The 22,099-nt window shown below is 42.8% G+C and overlaps 1 protein-coding gene across 13 annotated transcripts in view; it reads right to left on the minus strand.

Moving 5' to 3' along the window:
* The window catches only part of sif (guanine nucleotide exchange factor still life), a 93,946-nt gene that overhangs the window by 22,595 nt on the left and 49,252 nt on the right, over nucleotides 1-22,099 (minus strand). For all 13 annotated transcript variants that reach the window (XM_018006294.2, XM_089466583.1, XM_089466588.1 and 10 more), the window contains 5 exons: nucleotides 14,516-14,698; nucleotides 12,629-12,829; nucleotides 7,437-7,664; nucleotides 6,267-6,453; nucleotides 1,551-1,665 (listed from right to left, as the gene is read on the minus strand). In XM_018006294.2, the coding sequence (XP_017861783.1) occupies nucleotides 1,551-1,665; nucleotides 6,267-6,453; nucleotides 7,437-7,664; nucleotides 12,629-12,829; nucleotides 14,516-14,698 (914 nt within the window). The remainder of the gene's footprint in view (nucleotides 1-1,550; nucleotides 1,666-6,266; nucleotides 6,454-7,436; nucleotides 7,665-12,628; nucleotides 12,830-14,515; nucleotides 14,699-22,099) is intronic.

Raw genomic sequence — 22,099 nt, forward strand, 5'->3', positions numbered from 1 at the left:
TCCCTCTCCCACTCTCTTGCGCTCTTCTATATGGGTAACTGGTCAATGTGTTTGTGTTCATCTGTGGCTTTAGTTTTGTTGTTTCGGACTTTGTCATGAAAATTGAAAAGCGGAATATTAAAAGCTCGGAAAATTTGTTCGTCTCTGCCATTTTTGGTGCTAAATTTCCCATTTTTGATTTGTTGCGAAACTATTTTTTTTATACTGTTCGTGCGTCTGTGTCTGTGTGTGTGTGTGTGTATCTCTGGGCTGCTTATTGGCCAACTAGAGCTACTAAAATGTACAAAAAGCTTGTCGAATGTTGACATATTTCGAGGTTTTTCCTTTTCGCTTTTTTTTTCTCTATATTCATTTTGAAAGTTTGTGCGGTATTTAATATTAAACGAGTGTGTGGCTTTAGAGGTTGAAGCATTTTGAGGACAGAGTCAATTTAGAGGGTTTTTTTCTGCCTCTATTTCGGGGAGCTGGCTTTGAGAATTTAAGATAGATATACTGTACACGAGTTGGCGGTATGAAATAGGCGCACAAATTGTGCAGCATAAAGAAAAAAAAATGTATAAAAGCTGCCATTAGAAAAGTTAATTGATTTCTCGAGTGCCATAACAAAGCCGAAGCTGTCAGAAAAATGCATCGAAGAGCTGGAAAAACGAACTGAAAGTTAGTCAAGCTTGTAAAGGTTGAAGGTATAGGAGAGTGTATATATAGATATATGTGTATGTATATATACGTACAAAAGATATTTATTTTGTATATATATGTAGTAAGTGCTTTATCTGGCTTGCTTGACTTTAACTCAATTTTGTTATTGTTTCTTCTTTCCTAAAATACAAATAAATTTAAATTATTGAAAATAAATCGATCTTGGATTAATTTAGATTTATTTTCCTTTGCATGAGCTGAACTGCATATGTTATTCAATGAAATAATATTGAATCGGGGATTATGCACGGCTCGATAAATCTGTAATTAATTAATATTTAAGCAGCTTTGGCACCTCTCCCAGATATGTTATCTCAAATAGCAAAATTAATGAGATTCAACAACACATGATTCGGCATAACTAAACAGAGTTCTGTGAATTGGCCTCGGGCTCTCGAGCTACAATTTGACTATTTTATTGAATTGAATCAAATGCCAAGTGAAGCTGAGCAATCGGCCTAGAGCAAACTTTAAAGGAAACAGCTTAATTCGTTTATGAAACAAAGCAAAGTGTAGCCAATTGTTATGCTGACCAGCTGAGGTATTAAAAGAGCGATAAACGTCATTGTTGGTTAAACAATGGCCAACTTGTTAATTAGTCTACATATATACAATATATGCATATATGAATTTATATTTATATTTGATATCTGTTTAAACAATGACCAGCCACATCGACATGCAACAATGGCAAGAAATAGAAAAGTGAAGCGGGACATGGGAAATGGGAAATGCAAGGCTCGCATATCGCCTGCCTTGAAGCTGATGCATTCAAGTCAACAGCATGCGAGATGGATAATTGACAGGCTGACTGGGACAGTGATGGTGTAAAATGGATTAGTGCAACTTACCGCATCATCATGCTGAGCGATTGCTCCTCCTGCAGCACGCTCTCCAAGTACATCATATCTAGATCGGAAACAATTGCGCCATTGATGACCATTATTTCGTCTCCCTTGATAATGCCTGCATTGAAAATGAAGAAGACACAAAACCTGAGTTAAGAGCGAGCGAACGTTTATAATATTAACTATTTCCATAATGTGTCTATGTGTGTGTGTGTCTGTGTGTGTGTGTGTCTGTGTGTGTGTAAACAATAGAGTTTCTCTCAGCAGCAGCAGTAGTTGGGGTAAAATTTAATAGTTGCGCGCTATTATTGTCTGCCTGGCAGGAGGCGGTCCTGTAACAACAGCGGCGAGGCAGTGACAACTTGCCTTAAGATAAGCGCCCATGTCTTGGGCTAGCGATAAAAACAATAACAAACACAATGTGCTCGGCGCATTGTTCATACGCCCCGTTGCCAGTTTAATGTATTGCATCTAGCTCAACTCTATGTGTGTGTGTGTGTGAGTGTGTGTATGGCTCTCTTCGAGTGTGTGTGTGTGTGATTCGTGTTTTCTACAACATTTATTTCGAGCAGGCAGCTGCTTGGCTTCATTTTTGTTTTGTTGCACGTTATCAGTGTTGTTGCAGCTACAGCAACTTCGACAGATATGCGCACGTGTGTTGGTGTGTGTGTGTGTGTGTGTGTGTGCATGGGTTGTTATCTGTCTGACAGTTGTGTATTTTATGCAAGAGTCTGCTGCACCTTGAACCTGCCAGCCAGGCAGCAGTAACCAGCAGCAGCACCACCAGCACCACCACCAGCAGCACCATCAGCAGCAGCAGCAACAGCATCTCCTGCTCAATTTTTGCATTTTCTACAATTTCAAATGGATTTTCGTTTCTATTTCTTTTTCCCTGTATATGTGTGTGTGCGTGTGTGCTTTTTGTGTTGTTTTCGCAGCACATTCGTTACGTTTGCGTTTACGTTTCGTTACGTTCTGCTGTGGATTATTTGGCTTTAGCTTTGGCAGCACATGCATTAGACAAATATCTACTCGACTTGATATTTATTTTGTTTACTCTGTTGCGGTTGCTCTAGCTTTACGCTGTTTTGCAGTTCTCTGGCTCACCCTTTCGTTCTCTCTCTCTCTCTTGTTTTCTTGCTCAGTTTTCTTTTTTTGGCTGCGTTGACAACAGCTTTGTTCTTGGCTTGAGCAAATTGTTATTTCATGTTTGCCAAATACTTTGCCACGCTTGTTTTTCAACACTCGACTGTGCGGCATGCAACTTCTGTACACATGCAGCGGAGGCAGTTGGTGCAAATGTTGCTGCTGCTACCACTACTCCTGCTGCTGCTGCTGCTGCTGCTGCTGCTGTTGCATTTGTGGCCATCATTATTATGGATGGCTCGATGGCTGCTCGACTGCGTCTGTTTGTTAACTGGGAAAAAGCCAAGCAAACAGGCGCCAGTTGCCAGTTGCCAGTTGGCAGCTTAGAGTGGCATGTGGCATGCGGCATGCGGCATGCGGCATGTGGCGTGTGGCATGTGGCATATGGCAGGTTGCATTTAAGCACATTGAATTAGGGCACACTTTAAGCGCTCATTAAAGGCAACTCAAAGACATTTTGGGGTTTCAATTAGCTCAAGAAAAGTGGGCAGCCACAGCATTTGCATTTGCATGTGCCACTATTGCTGCAACGGCTGCTGCGTTTGTGGTTGCATGTGTTTTTGTTATGTTGCAGTTTCTCTGGTTGGCAACTGCCTTGGGCAGCTCTAGCCCAGTTTTGTTTTGTGGCGCCCTTAAATTGGTCTTTGGCACTTGCTAATAAGCATTTAAATTAATACCCTCTCTCTATCTCCCTCTCTCCCTCTCTCCCTCTCTCTCTTTTGGAGCTTGTCTAATTTATGCAGCCACACGCACTTGTTCGATTCCATTTACATACAAAACTTGGCAAACGTTACGTCATATTTATTGATGTCCTTGAATAATATCCTGTTATTGTCCCGTTATTATCATTGTATTGTGCACACTCTGTATTGTGCAATCTGCTGCAACTTGTTATCGTTCGACTCGCTGCACACTTTTATCGTAACTCGTAACTTTTGTAACTATTTATTTATGGCTCTGCAATTGCGACACTTTTTTCACTCCCCCTCGCTCCACCCCAGATAATATTCATAGCCTGAACTTTTCGAATATGCGTAAACACGTCCAGCTTAAATGGACTAAGTGTTTGTGTGTTTAAATGCGAAATTACTTTTGCATTGTATTTACGGGTTTAGTGCAGCAAGAATGCAGAATAAATGTTATTGAACTATTGCTGATTGCAGAAAAGTGCTGCAGTTTTAATTGAGCGATGTGTGATTGGAGTTAGGTAATGAGGACTTTCCGATATTAACATGATTTTTTTTTTTTGACTAACGTAATTTGGAATATATAAAAATAGGCATTATGCTTGCTTATTCTACTAATACATAAATAATATTAAAATTATTAAATTAAATAAAATGTTTTAAATTAGTTGAGCCGAATGTAAAGCAGTGCTGAAAGTCTAGAAATATATTTAATTTTGTCACAGCATTATAGCTTCTAGCTTAATCTTAAATACAACTCAAGTTGCCTAAAGATCAAAGAGGCTCTAGATCCAACTGACAGCTCTATCTATATATATTGCATTTAAATTTAAGAGCTGTGGGCTTTATGGAGTTAGAACAGACTCAAATCTTCTGTGCTCAGCCTACAAGAGTTTGCTCTCTGAATAAAAACAAATATTAGCGCTGCTGAAAAGGTGAGCACCAATACTTGGATCTATATTATAGCGAATGAGAGATTGAACTGCACTAGAAGGCATTTATATTGAGAAATTGCGTTGAGCAACGAGCTTCGTGTAGGAGATTTATATACAGTCTGTGCATTGTCGTGCCGTTGTTTCTCTCTCATTCCAGTCGTTCTCCGAGTGCCTCAGGTGATCAAGCCGAGGCTCGAGCATATGAGAGACCAACTAACGTTTGATTGGTGCCGATGCTCGTGTCTTTATATTGATTACACTAAGCTGAAATCTCTCCACAGCTCAAGAGATTAGCTAAGTGAATTGTTATTCTCTCTGTTAAGTAAGTCGCATTTAATTCAATTACACCTTGATTATGCATATCCACCAAAATTGCAGTTCACCTAATGCAGCTGCACAGAACATAAAAAAAAATCACCCAAAATGAAAAAGAAGAAAGTAAACAAGCAAAGTCATTAGCAAATCTGGCACTAGCTGCAGCACTTTATTTGCTGCTCATTAAATTCAACACCCTGGCAAAAACTTGTCCAGTGGCATTGTTAACGCAGTTTTAAGCCAACCGACAAAAAAGAGAGAGGGAGAGAGAGAGGGAGAGAGAGAGGGAGAGAGAGAGAGACAGACAAAAAAAGTGCAAGAAGAAAAACTCATGGCAAATTATAAACTAACCGCCAGTGGCAGGGCTAACTTTGAAGGCGTCGCGAGTGGGCGGCAGAGGGTGAGGTGGGGCGCGGACTCATGTCTCAGTTTTTGCTAACGATTTTCGGTGCACATTGTTTTATGGACTTTTGATTCGTTGTTGTCGCCGCCTCTGTCGTTGCCACATTCGCACTCAACGTGCTTAATGAGGTTTCCGCTGCGCGACTTTCTTTCAGGTTCATCACTTTTGCAAGTGCTGGCATTGCAGTTATACGCCAGGCAGCACCTGGCAGGAGTTGGCGCTGCCAAGACGGAACCAGTGTCAACATCAGTCGACATAATTTAAAGCGCTGCTCGAGTGGCATTTCGACTGCAAGCACTTGACTGCAGCTCGCCCAGCTCTCTCAGCTCCACCTGCCCCCACTATGCATGCAAATGCCAACTTAAGTTGATTTTAAGTGATAGAAAAACAACAAGGGGTGGCAAAGGTAAGGCACGGCCAGGTGGGGCCAGGTGGGGCTAGGTAAGGGATGTCTAAGATGACGCCCGAAAAGCCTTTAAGAACACAGGCGCTATGGCCCTGTGGCTGTCATTACAGGTGCATACACAGAGACAGAGAGAGAGAAAGGCAGGGAGAGGGAGGGAGAGGGAGCAAGCACAGCATCTTCGAGTGCGCTGCTCATCATCCGACGTGATGTCTTCTGCTCGCTTACAAGCGCTGACTGTTGAGTTTTTCATGAAGCAGTTGCTGCTGCAGCTGCAGTAGCTGAGGAGCCTGGCCCTGAGGAGCTGCTATACAAACTGCTGCTCACTCCAGCCGCAGCTTCAGTGCTCCACTTGACTCTGTGCTCGGTGCAACCAAAGCGAGTTTGGCTCAAGTTTTTTTTGTGACATAAAAGTGAAAAGCATTTAAATATAAAAGAAGCGCAGCTCTCTCTCCTCCTCCACACACACACACATACACACACACAGAGACAGAGACAGAGCTAAAAGCGCATGCCAACACAGTGATGTTTGCTAGCTGGTAGCAGGCTGCAAGTGAAGTGGGCGTGCCACTTGATAATATTCTTGGCCAACATTGGAACTCACATTGTTTCACAGTTGAACTACGGCTGGCTGTCGGGCAGTCAGGAGCAGTCAGGAGCAGTCAGGAGGAGACTTAGTTGGCCTGCCAACGGGCATCTCCCCTGATGTTTGTCCATTGGCCAATGGCCATTTGGCATTTTGTGTGTCATAAATTGCGAGTGAGTGCACGAATTCAGCTGAGCTAAGCAGCTGTAGCTGCTCGAGTGCTATATTTGCCCGAGTGTACTTACCATTGTGCATGGCCACGCTTTTGTCCTCGACGCGGCTCACATAGCAACAGAGCTCATCCTGCCGCTCCGCGTTCTCAATCAGCTCCGCCTCGACGGAGAAGCCCCACATTTGCTCCAATGTGGTGCGCTGCAGCTCCACCTGGTACAGTATTTTCATGCACACCTCCACAAATTCGTGATTATGTAGCTGCGGAAGGAATATAAAGAATGCCAAAATTAGCTATACTGCTAAGCAGCTTAAAGAAAAAAAAAAAAGTTGAATTATTTTCGTGTTATTTTACATTTTGTTTTTTTGTTCCTGTCTTTTTTCGCAGCCCGAGTTTCAATAAATCTGCTGTTTGGCCCCCAAAAAGTTGTTTTAATTCTCAATTTATTGAGCAGCCGGAAAGTTTCGTACAGCTGCACTTTTGACCTGGCAATATTTACAGCTTGTTGTTCAGCTCGAAACTTTTTCCCGAGTTCTGCTCGCAATTTTGTTGAAGCACTTTGCCCCGAGATCGAGCTGCGCTGGGCTGGGCTGGGCTGGGCTGGGTCGGGCTGACTTGGCAGCTTGAGAAATGGCATCCTCAGACTAATCGCCCGCTAAGTGGCTACATATTTCGGGCCTCAGGGTGGGCGGTGGGTGGTGCAGCAGACACAGCTGTGGTGCAGCCAGTGCAGCGTAGCTACAAACGAACTCCAATTCAAGGTAGACTTGGCATTGCCAAAGAAACCGAAAGAGCCGAACTGAGAGGCTCATTTAAATGATGTCATTAGCCGTGTAGAGCTAATTCCACTTGTGATTTATCAGCTGTAATTAAACTTGAATCTGATGCCAACGGATTGGCTCTGACTGAATCTCAGAGCTCATTGAAATCGTCTATATTAAATCCGAATCACTTGTGCCAACAAATCGCATTTAATCCTTTCAATTGGCAATTCCTTTGTTGAGAGAGCACAGAACAACAACAACAACAGCAACAAAAAACTCCCTTAATTGCCTTTAATTTTGTGCAAACAACAAACACGTGTGCAAAGTTCAAAGTTCAATCGCAATTGCCACCCACACAGACACAGTTATAGGCGCACGTGTGTGTCTGGGCGTGTTTTTTCTTTATTTTTCCTTTCTTTTTTTTTTTTTTGGCTTGTGCTGAGACTGAGTGGGCGGGGCTCTTGGTGTAGGTTACTTACATAATTTTCAATCAGATCATTGCGATGTGGCACAAAGTAATTGTGATCCTCCATGTCACGTCGCTTCTTGACGCGCACAAAGTGCTCCATGGGATTGAGGTTGCGACGGGCGCAGGCGCTGGCAAGGAATTCCTCCACAGACATCGCGTCACGTAGATAAACTGTCGAGTAAGCATTGTCGGGCATTGCAACTTTGAAGGTTTTTTCCGGCTCGTCACGTGAATTCATCTGGAAAAAGGCAGAAAATTCGATTGGATAAACAGGCGAACATATACCACACACACACACACACACATACACTCATACAATGTCATTAAGGCTGCTGCTGCTGCTGCTGGAGCACACACGGAAGTGAAAATTGAAAAATAGCAAAAACACATTTCTATCCGAGAGCAAATGTGTAATGAAAAACGTCAGCAGCAGCCACCCAGCCATCCTGCCAGCCAGCCAGCCAACCAGCAGGCAGTCGACAGTCAACGGACTCTGACAGACAGCAGTTTGAAGAAAACTCAGTTAAAATGCTTAACGGCATCATCGTCCTCTGTTCGAGGAGGGTTCGGTTAACAAAGCTATAGCTGCAGCGGCAACGGCAGCGGCAGCGGCAGCGGCAGCGGCAGCTGGTGTCGTGGCAGCCGTGTTTGCAGCCAACAGTTTGGCCAACTGGTAAACGAATCAGGCGCCCAGCTGCCAGCTGAAAATTGCATTTGTATTGGCAGCCATCGACGATGGTTTTGCTGGCTGACTAACTTTTAGCTGCCGCTGCAGCAGGAGCAGCAGTAGGAGCAGGAGCAGGAGTACCACCAAGCATGCCCCAAGCACAGGTGTAATGCGTCCACACACACACACACACACAGACAGAGTCAAATGTGTGTGTAGTTTACTACTTGCACGACAATTGAATTAGTTTGGCAGTTACAAAACTCACACACAGAGAGAAAGAGAGAGAATGAGATAAGTTGGCAGCGACAGCAGCTATGCCACATTTGCATGCACATCCGTCAGACTTGCCACATGTGCAGCAGCAACTGGAAAGGAATCTTTGCATTGCATAACAATTGGGCAACGTTCGCATCTTTTTTTCACACACGAAAATGAATGCATTTATATGTCTATGTACATGTAAGTATTTATACGTGTATTTGTTGTGGCATATATCGTTTGCAAAGTCATTATGCTGCACACACACACACACACACACACGCAGTCACACGCAGTGAAATCAATAATGCATATGCAAGGCATTGCAATGCATTGCATTTCTTGCTTTTTTTATTTTCTTTTTTTTTTTTTTTTTTGGGTGTCAACTTTATATTCATAGAGGAAATGAAGGCGTTTGTGCTACTTTACATTGTCCTTTGCATTGTTGTTGCTGTTGGCTTGAACGTGCTGTGAAAATCGAGGCAACAGCTGCAGAAATTGCAAATTATAAATAATAATCAAGTTTAAAATGCTCACCAGAGACTGACAGAGAGAGAGAGAGAGAGAGAGAGAGAGGGCAAGGGACAAACACACAGATAGACAGCGAGAGTGAGAGAGAGAGAGAGAGAGAGAGAGAGGGAGGGAGTGCATTGAAATACAAGTTTCAAATGGCAATCGACATGCAGCAACCATTTGCAGCAATTTTATAGCCTTGTGTTCGCTTGAGAAATTTGTCGGCTATTTAATTGCACACATCCTCGATGAGTTGCAATCAGACAGACAGATTTTAATTGTCAGCTACAAAACAAAATCATGTAGCTGATTTTTATAACCGAAATATATTCACATGTGCTGTGTCTATGGTCTATGAGAGGAATTGACTGTGATGGGATGACTATGAAAAAGGTTTGAATCTAGGCGCGGCAATGCTGAGAAGTTTACAATTGTGACTTTCAGTAAGATGTTCTATCAGTAAGTGGGTTATGCCATGGACAGCGAGCTAGGGATAAATAGGACATAATAGCCAAGAGATTGCCAAAGAGTACCTTGAGAGCTCAGATTTTCTTCTAAAAGCAGCTTTGACAAGCCTTGGCTAGATTTTACAGTTAAAAGATCTGTCAGTCCTTGCAATAGCACTGGGCAAAGACTCAGAAGGGGACTTGAGCTTGAATATTTCAAATATTCCTTTAGCTGTGCATTATGCAAACTTTGAATCTTGCACAAGTTATACAAACTTGCCCTTAACAGCCTTTAATCATATACTTAATTAGTGTTTGTATAGAATGAAATTCTATAAACGAAGTGATACTTATTTGTCTATAATTTATCTTTAAAAAAAAAAATAAATAAATAAAGAAAAAATTCTGACATTTTCATTCCTTCATTCCAGCGAAGCCTAAGTATTACCATGATAACTTGTTCTACTTGTATTTATTATAATTAAAGGAAACTCAGTTAATTATTGTTCAGGTGTAAACAGGTAGCCAATTTATATGGTCAGCTTATGAGATATGAAAAGACTCTGCAGCTGACACACACATATCCGAATACTATCACATATACTATATGGCTAGGCTTGACTTACTCTATTTTGCTGAAAGTGGCAGAATTTTAAATGGGTTTCATTAACAGCTTAAGCATTTTAAATGTTAACCAAAAGACCCTTCAAGGCTTGCCTATCACTCGCAGGCTCTCTCACCTCACCGCACCTCTCAACTCTATAATATACATAATAAATTCGGTTTTTATTGCAAATGTCACATGAAATGCCAATTACAATTATTCGCCTGTAAATTGTGAATATTTAAATTTTAATCGAAATTTAATCAGCATTTAATATGAATGTTTATAATAAATAAAATATTAAATATTATTATTTAACGAGCTGCACATTCGACAACTGCAGCTAATCTGGCTTAAATGTATTCGCATTTGTCAGCCTGACACTCATTTTATTGCTGCATTTCCATTTGAATGCTGCAAGTTGTTGGCTGAGGCAACTTTTTGAATTTTGCATTTGCATTTTCAACTGTGTTTTGCCTTTGGGCTGTCGATTAATGAACTTTGGCTGCGTAATGCGACAGCCAGTTGCACGCTGACTGAGCTGACTGAGCTGGAGCTGACGACTGGGCTGGCTTCCTCTTTGGCTGAGCCGGTTTGGGGCAAGTCAATTTTCAGTTGTCGCTTCGTTGCGTAATTCAATTTTCTCTGTTGGTCTCTGTCTCCCTCTCTCTCTCTCTCTCTCTCTCTATCTCTGGCTGCCTCTGTCGATCCTGCATTGGCCAATTAAGTGCGTCGTGACAAAAATTATTTAAAGGCCCCTAAAGAGCTGGCGCTACGCAGCTCAGAGAGCTTCCAGCTGGTAGCGGCTGACAGCTCACAGCTCGCAGCTCGCAGCTCGCAGCTCGTAGCTCGATAATTGCCAGTTGTAGAGCAGCCACGAGCACTGGTGGACACCTTTAATTTGATTTCATTTCATTTTCAATTGCAATTTCAGCTGCATTGCAGCTGACATGCTGGCAAAATGAAAAGCCACACTCACCCGACACAGACACACCCACGCACACACAAACACACACATGCATTCAATCGAGTTGACTGCGCAAAAATATCAACCAAATCAAATGCACATTTTTCAAATTCATTGAATTTTCAGCGCCACCAAATACAAGAGTCTGATTTAACGTTAGTAACGCTTTATACATATACATACATATATATACATATATTGCATATATACATATATATATATTTATTTATATTTATGTTTCATGTTCTTGCTTTTGGCATGAATATTTCTGGCTTCGCTGCTGACTGCGACGTCGACTGCAATTGTTGCAGCGTTGGCAAATTTAATTGGAAATGAAGTGTGCACGCCCCTGTGCACTGACTGTGCACTCGCCTGTGCGTGTGTGTGTGCGTGTGCTGCTGCACAAGATTATTTTGCCAATAATCGAAACAAATTGAATTTATGAAATGAATTTCATTAAAAGTACGACTATATATCCACCATGTATCCACAAATACACATAAAACAGCAAAAAAAGAAAGGAAAACATAAAAATTGCCAGCTCTAATTGAAGTTTATCAAATAAGCAGCATCAGAATACATAACGAGTCCATTTAATAAAACAACAGCCATGCCTAATCGAATTGAAAGAGCAGTTGAAACACTAAATGTATGTGTGCTGCCACACAAATCCGGCCAACTAAACCAAATCTGCATCGAGGCGAATGCGACTTTTATATGATTTCATCTTCAAAATGTTGTTTTTGCAATATAAAATGCAACTGTTTTTTGTGCAGTGTACACACGCACACACACACACACAAATAGAACTTTTAAGCCTGACTTTCAGCTTCAACTTTGGTAAATTGAGTTAACCAGCTGAATAGATATACAGCAAACGTTCGACGCTGCGTATGCGTAATATAGCTTGAAGCTAAGGCTTAGCTGCGAGTCAAACTTGCATTACGATTCCTAATATTTTAATTATTTTTAGTGCAGTTTTGTGGCTGAAACTAGCATGCCGAAAATCAATAGAGAGAGACAGGCAGAGACGGAGACAGCGATAGAGAGTACTATTTGCCCATTTGAGGAGCTCAAATACATTTGTGCAATGTAAATTTGTAAAACAGTTTCAAATATTTCGTGATTTGTGTTTGCTCTATCAAGATTCATTTAGCTCTGCCAAACGGTCAGAAAAAATAAATATACCAAGCTGCGTACTTTATGCAAATATTTCCACAACTTTGGATTAGTTTTTTTTTTATCTCTCTCTCTCTCTCTCTCACTCTCTCTGTGTGTGTGTGTGTGTGCTGTGCCATTTGCCTAATGGCTATCTAAAGAATCTTTTGGGAGTGGCGGCTCTTCATAAATTTGTTTTTGTAATTCCTGATGGCCATTAAATTTAAATTATACAAAGAAACGGACAACAATATGCTGAAAAAATAAAAAATAAAAAATCAAATTGAAATTAAAAGCGCGACAGTGGTCAGCGTAAAAATACATTAGAGGGTGACACATTTGGTGTTCGTCCTCGCATTTGCGCTCAATTTGGCTTTTAATGCCGTTTCCGCTGTCGCTTAAATAGAAATTCAATTATTTAACACACACACACACACGCAGACAGAGCTTATGTACGTAATAAAAATGCAAACACGCATCAGACAAACGCTGGCCTCTCATAAAAATGTTACCCAAAATTGATATAATTTTATGACGCATACGAACCGTGGGCTCATCATATACACACATATATATTGTCGCTTACCTGCATGGAGCGGCGACTGGAGCCGCTGTTCGAGCGAGACAGCATCGGCGGCCGTCGCTTGGTGGCACCACGTCCGGCCAGCAGATTATTGAGCAACGACGGCGACCTGGCACAGATGAAGGCGTGGAACGAGGAGACCGTAAAGACGCCCAGCTTATTCAGAGTATTCTTTGTGGGGCGCGAGACGTGGGTGAGCAGTGACTGCAATAGAAGAAAAGAGATATATATGAGATGATATTATCCATAGATAATCCTTTAACTTAACTCTTGAATCTTGATTAATATAAAGAATTGGCAATGGAAGGTAAATGGCAGTTACGCTTGGCCAGGCAAATGTTTGTGGCAATTTTGTTTGGCTGAATCATTTTGGTCAAGCTGACTAATGTGACATAATTAATTTCACAATACATATATACAGCTATACAAAGTACATTAACTGCGCTATATGTGAGTGTATATACATCTGTGTATGTGTGTGTGTGCTTGGCCTGTAAGTGTGCTGTGCAAATAGCCTGCAGTGCATGCACTTTCTCGTGTAAGTGCTGCTGTTGCTGCTGCTGAAGTTGTTTGGGTTTTGCGGTTATTAATAATAAATGTGGTTGCTCTTTATGCGAGTTGTTCAGTTGAAAGCACCGCATTTGCTGCCATTCCTCTTTGGCAAGCAGCCCCAACCCCTAGCCCAAGACCAGTTCCCCACTTTGCTTCGCTGGGCACGCCACCCCTCACCCCTCTCCTGCTGCTGCAGCAGCTGCTCTATACAAGTCATAAAAAGTGCAATTAACTTGCAACCCTTTTCGTCACCCATCAAGGTTGGGGCCCCGCAAATCTTTTTAATGCCGTGCAAAGTTCGAGGAGCTGCGCCACAGTCTCATGCCTCCTGCCTCACGCCTCCCGCCTCGTTGCTTGCTTCTTTGACCCTTTAAGCTGCAGCTCATTTAAGGCGCTTAAATTGTGTTATGGAGATTAACAATACATGTTTTCGGGCTCTCAACTGCTAGTTCCTCCCGAGTCTCGCGTCGAGCAATCGAAACTCTGCTACCCGCTCTATAAACAAGTAGGTAAAAGCAATTATAGACAACAGGCGGGCAGCCAGGCTTAAGAGTCAGCTAGAGCTTTAATTTCAGCTGCTGTGGCCGGAGCAGTTGGCTTTTAATCTCTGTTATGGCTGCTTTTTGCTGTTCCACTCACTCCACAGGAGAGTCTGGGTGATTTTTAATCAAATTCTCTTGTATTGTGTGAACTTTAAGCAGATTATGACAAATCTTGTTGTTGATTAGTTCTGTGCGCCGGGGTCAGATACATATTTATTTTTGCTTACCAGTTGCTTAAGCTGAATCGAGTGTCGAACAAGAAAAGTCGAAAAATCCTATTAGACTCGTATTTAAATTGCTCGAACTACTTAGTTCCCCTTTTAAAGTCGCAATTTGTCTCTCTCTCTCTCTCTCTTTCTCTCTGCAGTTTGGCTCAAAGTCTTACACATTAGATGGAAACACTTCCTTTTGCTGTGACACCTGCTGAAGTGCCTGCCACCTGTAACTGGTCTCTGGAGCATTCTGTTATCCTGTGCACTTGACAACTACTTTGCATTGAATAGCATTTTCAGGTACGCAGTTTATCACCACAGCGCAAAGCAGCTGCAGAGCCATCAGCATCAGCATCAGCATCAGCTACAGCATCAGGGCTAAGTAATTCAAATTGACGCAATCTCAGGCACGTTATGTGAACTTTCTGTGGCTTCCGTTAGGTGAAACAAATTGCGGCAATTGCCATTTTGCCATTAGGCAGCTATGAAGCAGTAGAAATGGGGCCGGCTAGCAAATGGAAGGGGGGAGTGGGGGGGGGGGGGGTCGCTGGAGGAGCCACTGTATAATGATACGCATAACTCACCTTTGGATTGGGCAGCTCACCGCTCTGGAGCGAGGCCATATAGCAGCGTAGTCGGAACTGTTCGCAGTGCAGACGTTCAAGGTTTTCCTCCCATTGCAAAATCTGTGCCTGTATTTGATGGCGTGTCTCCTGATCGGTGACAACTGATTGCTGCAGCTCAGCCATGTGCTTCAGCTTGTGATCCTGCAAGAGCGAGAGAGTAAGAGAGATGAAAAAAGGCAGACATTAGACATGAGTGCTACAAACACAAATACATATACATAGTTAGTGTCTAAGTGTGTGTGTGTGTGTGCGGATTGTGGGGCAAGGATGCGGCAGTGTCGCACTCGTGATGGTTATGAAAGCATCTCTGGCATGGCATCATTAGCATTTCATGGCAGCTATTGCTCGTTGTTGCTGCTGCTGCCTGTGCTGCTGCCTCTGCTGCGGCTGCGGCTGCGGCTGCTGTGGCTGCCATTTGACGAAAATACATAAATCACGCGTCATGTGCAGCAGCATTTTTCGTTGGCGCAATTCAAATATCTATGCGCTCGTTCTCTCCTGTCGCTCCCTTTGGCAGCTGAAGTGCGTTGGCAATGCACCAACTTTGACACACACACATACAAGCACACACACACACATAGTGAGAGATACTTTGGCATCGTTAGCCACATACGCACACACACATATATATGCAACACATGCCCGTTTTCATTACAAATAACGTTTGACTTCCGCCGCAGCGCGTCCCATCAGCAGCAGCAGCAGCTGAAGCAGGAGGAGCAGCAGCAGCAGCAGTCAGGAGGAGCTAGCTGACTGCACTGCTCTATACCCAATCCGACCAACCGTTCGTTAGCATTGCAATCCCACTTTCACGTGCATTTATACACGCTTCCATAGATTTCATGGAGCACGTGATTGTTTCATTTTGGTTGCTAGATTCCTATTTTTTCTTTTTTTTTTTTTTTTTTTTTTTTTTTTTTTTTACTTTGCTGTCGCTGCTATTGTTGTTGCTTGGTTGTGGCGGCACTGCTGCCACTGCTGTTGCATTCAGCTCGTGTAAGCTGACAATTATTTGCAGATGCAGTTGCCATTGCCGTTGCCGTTGCCGTTGCCGTTGCCGTTGCAGTGGCGGATACGGTGGGCGTAGCCGTGGCAACAACAACCTGAATGGGCACTTTCGATGTTCGACAATTTAATGAATGTGTACACATAAACAGCAGCAGCGCTCACAGTCACACACGCATGCACATATGTAAATGTATTTGTTCGCCGGCTTACACAGGTGTCTGCGTTAGCGCATTGTGTGGGCGACTCTCTCCCTTGGTGTATGTGTGTGTGTGTGTGTGAGCTGTATGCGAGGACGCTACTTGCCTGCGCTTGCTAGCGAGGATGTTGAGCTCGGCATTGTTTATTTTACGTGAAATAAATCATATTTGGTGTATTTGATTTAACAAACTCAGCACGGCCAAAGCGGCGTATACGTAATGCCAGCGACCCACATAACACAGTCAATATGTATTGGGTAATATTTGACGGACGTGCTGCACACACACACACACACACACACATATACATATCTATATGTCTTCCTGTATGGTTGTTGTTATTATTGTTATTATTATTATTGTTATCCACAAATACCACAATGGAAACCATAATTTGAGGTTTTAGCTGGAAATGTGAAATATATTTTATTGCATAACCAGCAACGAGAGGGAAATTTCAATTAACCATCGCATAACCATAAAGAGTTTATATAGATATATATAGGTAGAATATGTATACATATATATCCATTGTTGGCATTATTTAAAGATTTGCATAAATTTCGATTTGCAAATATTGAATAGAGACTTTGTCAGTTGAGCTGAATTAGATGCGATTGCTTGGCTATTAATATCTGTTGTCACAGCAGCTAAGAATAATAGGCTTATATTCCAAATAACTATATTTGATTAAGGCTTAATACTTTGTAAAAAGCGAGAGCTAATGCTAACTCCGATTTGAATTATAAATTTTAAAAATACAGACGAAATAATTGAAATATTTTTAATTGATTAATACAGTACAAATAAATAAAATAAAATACAATTCTGGTATAAGAAATTATTCAGCTGGAATATATCAATGCTTCTCGTTCGTAATATGGTTTATACATATATATGATTTTTATTATTTCTTAAGCATTTATTTTAACTTCAATTTAAGAATTAAAAAATAATAACAAAAATAATATTAATATTGAGAAAAGTAATAATATTAATAATAATATTCATTAAAAATAATCAAACTAAATAATAATATATTTATAAAAACATCCTAATTTCTCCTCTCACTATTCGCAATGAAAATCTTTTTAACCTTTCACCTTTTTGCAGTTAATTTATTCACTTTCTAAAGTTGATTTGATTTCTCAATTGATTCCTGTTGCAAGTCAAACACTACTCCAATAAACCCTTTGGCAGCCCTTGGCAACTAGTCGACTTGGTCTTAATGGGCCTAATGATAAGTCGGTCTCTCACGCAGCAGTGGCTCTTTCATGTTCCATGAACAACTTTTATGAGTTGAAGCTGCTTGTTTCGCAGCGAGAACAACACAAAAACCTAAATCAAGTGAATTGAGCCACAGGATTGCTATTCGCATGGCCATTGCCATTGGCATTGGCATTGCCGTTGCCGTTGCCAGTTTAACGAGCAGCAGCAGCAACAATAAATGGCATTACATTTTAATGACTGCACTTAATGTGCTTACAGTTTCAACAAAATAATACTTGCAGCAAAGCAAACCAGCTGAGAGGGCACTCGACCCTTGGCCCGGCCCGGGCAAGAAATGGGTTAATCAGAGCAGAGCAGAGCTGGGCCAAGGGACTGGCCAAATTGGATAGTCAAAACATTTGGCAAGTGCGTTTTGTAATTATTTACGATGCGCCCAGCAGAAGGAGAACAGCTCGAAATTGTCAACAGTTGGAGATGTGCACACACACACACACACACACAAACACATAAGCACACACACACGCACGTAGCGTACGCCTTCTTGAATAATATGGCAACATGTACGTGCTGCCTCTGTGTGCGCGTGCGTGTGCGTGCGTGTATTCACATTAATCGTGAAATTCATTGTTTGCTGTTGTTGCCGTCACGTTGTGCAATTCATGGTTAAATGGGAATGTTAATTGCCTTGTAATTGCATGGAATTGCTATGTAAATCAACGTGATATGATTGCTATCGATCATATTGATTACATTTACGCTGCACGGGGTATGACAAGCGTGCCACAGCTAGACATTTGTGAATATCCTGTATGAGGATATGGACTTTTGATCTGTATTAGCTATATAGATACATTTTAGTTCATATCGTTCAATCGTGAGAACTCGACTCCTGCTCTCATCAACTTTCTCAATGTGCGCACTCTTTTATTGCAATTATGAAACTCTTATATCAGAATATATGATCTTCGATCAGTATTAGCTATATAAATACGTTTTAGTTCTACTAAAACATGTTAGTCGTGCCAGAGTACTAAGAACTCGCCTCCTGCTCTCATCAACTTTCTTAGTTTCCGCCCTCTTCTCATGCTGTTGCTCCTGTCTGCTGTCAATATATAAAATCATTTGCAAATGAAGCCTTCAATTATAAAAATCACTTCGACAACATGTATTCACTGGGGTACGGCACTCAGTCTATTCTCTTTTCTTTTTGTTATCTCTTTTGTGGTCTGCCTTAAAGGAGAGCAAAACTCTCGTTTATGGGCTGCAAACGCTTGCGAGGACAACTTGTCTCAGAAATTGGAAGCGGTTGACATCTGCTATGCAGGAGGTTGGTGCAGCTGAGTTTCCTTTGTCAGCCACACTCAGCTTCGTTCGCATCCACAATATCTCAACGTGGCCCGCAATTTCGACTGTCATCTCAATTCCCCACTTAACGGCAATTTTATTATTGCTATGTTGTAGCTTGTTTCTGTGCGGTTTTTGTCTCAATGCTCTTTGCGTTCAGCTATGGTCCAGTGCTGTTGCTTCTGCTGTGCATGAGTGCGTGCGTGTGTGTGTGTAGGTGTGTGTGTGTATGTAGGGGGTTTTGTGGTTGTCTGTTGCGCTTTCATTAAGCGTCACTCGTGTATGGCTCCCCATGCGCACATTTGCGAGAGCTGCACAGTGAACGGGCTCCTCTCAAGTAGGCAAACTGTCGTTCAAGTTGTTCAGGATTCTAGGTCCTGTCTGTGGCATTGCCATTGCCGTTCTTGTTGTCGCCATTGTCGTACTGTCATTTCCGCTTCCTCAGTTTGGCTGGCCCGGCCTGGCCTGAGCTGGGCTGAGTCGAGTCGAGTTGAGTTCAGTTCAGTTGAGTTGAGTTGAGTTCATGGTGCGTTTTGTTGTTGCCGTTGCTGCTGTTGCTGTTGCTGCTGCTGCTGCTGCTGCTGCTGCTGCTGTGATATATGTTTACCCGAGAGTACAATTAAAAAATACATTTTGCTATTGTTGTCAGCGTCATCGTCATCGTCATCGTCGTCAGCATCAGCATCAGCATCAGCGTCGCATGACAAGCCAAAGATGCCGCAAATAGCAAAACCACAGCAACCGCAAACCGCAAATAACAACAACTACAACAACAACATTAATAATAACCACACACAACAGCAGCACCAGCAACAGCAGCAGCAACAGCAGAGACAGCAACAAGCGCTGGCAACAATGAGTGAAATAATAATAACGCCCCAACAAAAAGCGCTGCCTGGCGAAAGGACTCGTGACTGGTATCAGTTTGGTTGCTGCTAATGGCCCCGTCCTTCGATAAGTCAACTGTTCGCTCCAATTCCTTTCATCCCCGCCCTCTCTCACTCTGTCTCCTGCCCTCGCCGAAAAGACAATAACGATCAATTAACACAGCAGCCCCATGCCAACTATAAGCTCCTGCTATTGAGCTGTATGTGTAACGGGCAGCGGACAGCGGACAGCAGGACAGCTGGACAGAGGGACAGCGCTGCCTGCGATAAAAGATAAAGACAGAGAGAAAAGAAGGAGAGTTTAAGTTACAGTGGGGCAGCTCCCAGCACGCCCGCCCATTGCACGTACAACGCGGCGTATGCGCAATGTGAACATTTTAAATGAACTGCAGCTGAGCTGACCTCAGGGCAGGACTTTTGACTTTGTTGCGCTGCTGCATTAAATGCCAGCTCCTCCTCGATGGGCGCCACTCACAAAAAGTCAAATGTGAGCACGGCCAACCGCAAAGTGTGGGTGGTGCTGCTGCTGCTGCTGCTGCTGCTGGTGCTAGGGTGCCAAATGTCAACAAAAGGCCTGCAAATTGTACGCTTCGTGCACGTTTTGTGTACTGTGTGTGAGTGTGAGTGCGTGTGTGCGCGTGTGTGTATGCACATGTCCTGCATAAATGCTGACCACAAAATGATGCCACATTATACAACGATAAGGAGGCCTTTAAAGTGTGTGTGAGCGGGTGGGTGGGGCAGGGGGGCGCAGGTTGTGCGTGAAACAAGCTAAGCCTAAAACCAAAAACTGGCGCCTGTTTGTGCTTGTGGCCACAGTCAAATGTGCACGTGTGTGTGTGTGTGTGTGTGTGTCTGTGTGTGTGCGTGTGTGTCCGATGTCCATTTAGCTTTTTTTCCGGCTAGTGCTGCCATGGCTGTTGACAATTGAATTGAATTTGGCAGCAGTTGCGGCAATGCCACGCCCACATGCCAGACGCATAAAGCATATTTCAGCATGCAAAACCCAAATACGCAAAACCAAAAACAAATCAAAAACCAAAAGCGCATTTGCTGCTAGAAAGAGCGAGAGAGAGAGAGAGGGAGAGAGAGAGAGAGAGGTAGAGAGAGCTGAGCTGATGTTGAGTGCCCAAATGGGCAACACCTAGTGTCAAGCCTCAGCTCCTGGTGCTGCTGCTGCTGCTGCTGCTCCTGCTTCTGCTCCAACTCCAACTCCTGCTTCAACTAGCCGAACTGCCATATGCCCGTGCCATATCCTGTGCAGCTTGCGACCGAAAGTTGCAAAAATATTCGCACGTTTGCTCCAAAACAAAGCCAATGGGCAGCCAGGGGGGCTGCACTAGGCAGCCGGAACGTGGACAACTGCCAGGGCTGGCAACATGTGTGCGTGCTTTATGACGCTCCGACTCGGCTTTGACCATATTTCTTGCCATAAATTCTTGCCACACATATACACATATACCGTTTGGTATTAGTTTATGAATTGCCCCAGCCACGCCCATGCTCTGTGTGTCTATTGTGGCTCAAAGGCAGCTCTGCCAGGCAACCGCCGAAAATCGAACTCCACTGAATTTTATGGTAATTATAAACTTTATTTAGCAAAAATCTTGAACAATACGAAAAGTTGTGAGCGAAAAAAAAAACACAGAAACTGTCTAAAACTTTCGCAAGGGAGCAGAAAGTTGGCCAGATGCATGCGGCTTTAGGGCGGGGGGCGTGTAGCCAACACAGCTCGGCCATGGCCAAGCGAGTCAACGCACTAATTACCAAATGTTTTAAACTTAACTAAATATATATTTCATTGTACGCCAGTGTTGTAAAATGTTTATTTTTAGCTTCGTTTCGGTTCTGTTTTTTTTCCTGTTCGTTTTTCTAGTAGTTGGTTTCCGCTTGCTGCTTTTCGGTCTGGCAAATGTGTGCGTGTGTGTGTGTGTGCTGCAGCACTGTAAATTTAAGGATTTCATGAGCTTTAATTTAAGCTTAATTGTTGTTAAATTAATAAATGGCTTAACGGCTCTCAGCTGTGTCACATTTGCCGTTTTCAAGCAAATTAGCTGCCAGAAGCCATGCAAAATGTATGAAAATTTGCTGCTCATTAAGGAGAAATCGGAACAAAAATCTAGCCATACGCATGCATCGGGGCCTGCAGCTGTAAATTGACTGGAAACCTGATAATCTATTAAAAACTTTGGTGCCCAACAAAATATGAAGTTTACTTTGCTTTTCAGCTGCGCAATGCTGCAATTGTTTTCCAGCAATTAAAATGCCGTATTAAATTTATACTAAAAGAAAGAAGAAAAAAATGATTTAAGCCTGGCAACGATTTTTCAAAACGCAGGTGGCTCCCAGGTGGGCGTGGAAGTGGGTGTGGTGGGTGTGGGGGGTGTTGGCTGCTATTGAGCTGAAATGACAGCCGCCATTGCAAATTGAAAGCAGCAGGCAAGTGAGCCTTGTTTAGACTGCGCGCCATGGCAATTGCACACGAGCCACGAGCGAGGAATAAAAACAGTAACAGGCGGGGCAAAAGGTGTGCGTGTGTGTGTGTGTGTGTTTGTGCCTAGCAGGACAGGCAGTTGGCAAAAGCGGGGGCAGAGCAGGAGGCGAGCCTGCTCGTAGGAGTCGTAATTAGAGCGTAAAAACCAGAGCGTACGAAAAACTAAATGTGCTCGGGCAGCTACTACTACTACTACTATTTTTTTTTTTTTCTCTCAGCACCTGCATTGTGTGCGAATGTGTGCGTGTGTGTGTGTGTGTGTGTGCAAGTGCTTTATGCGAAAAGAAAAATAGATAGCTGGCGAAAAACTAGAAAAGCTAAAGCAAACGAAGCGAAGTGCTGTCCCCCCACTGACACATATATGATTATTTCCGAAAGGTGA

The sequence above is a fragment of the Drosophila arizonae genome, chromosome 4, assembly GCF_054131065.1.
Source record: "Drosophila arizonae isolate 15081-1271.41 chromosome 4, UAZ_ARI_1.0, whole genome shotgun sequence".
In the NCBI taxonomy this organism is placed as follows: domain Eukaryota; kingdom Metazoa; phylum Arthropoda; class Insecta; order Diptera; family Drosophilidae; genus Drosophila; species Drosophila arizonae.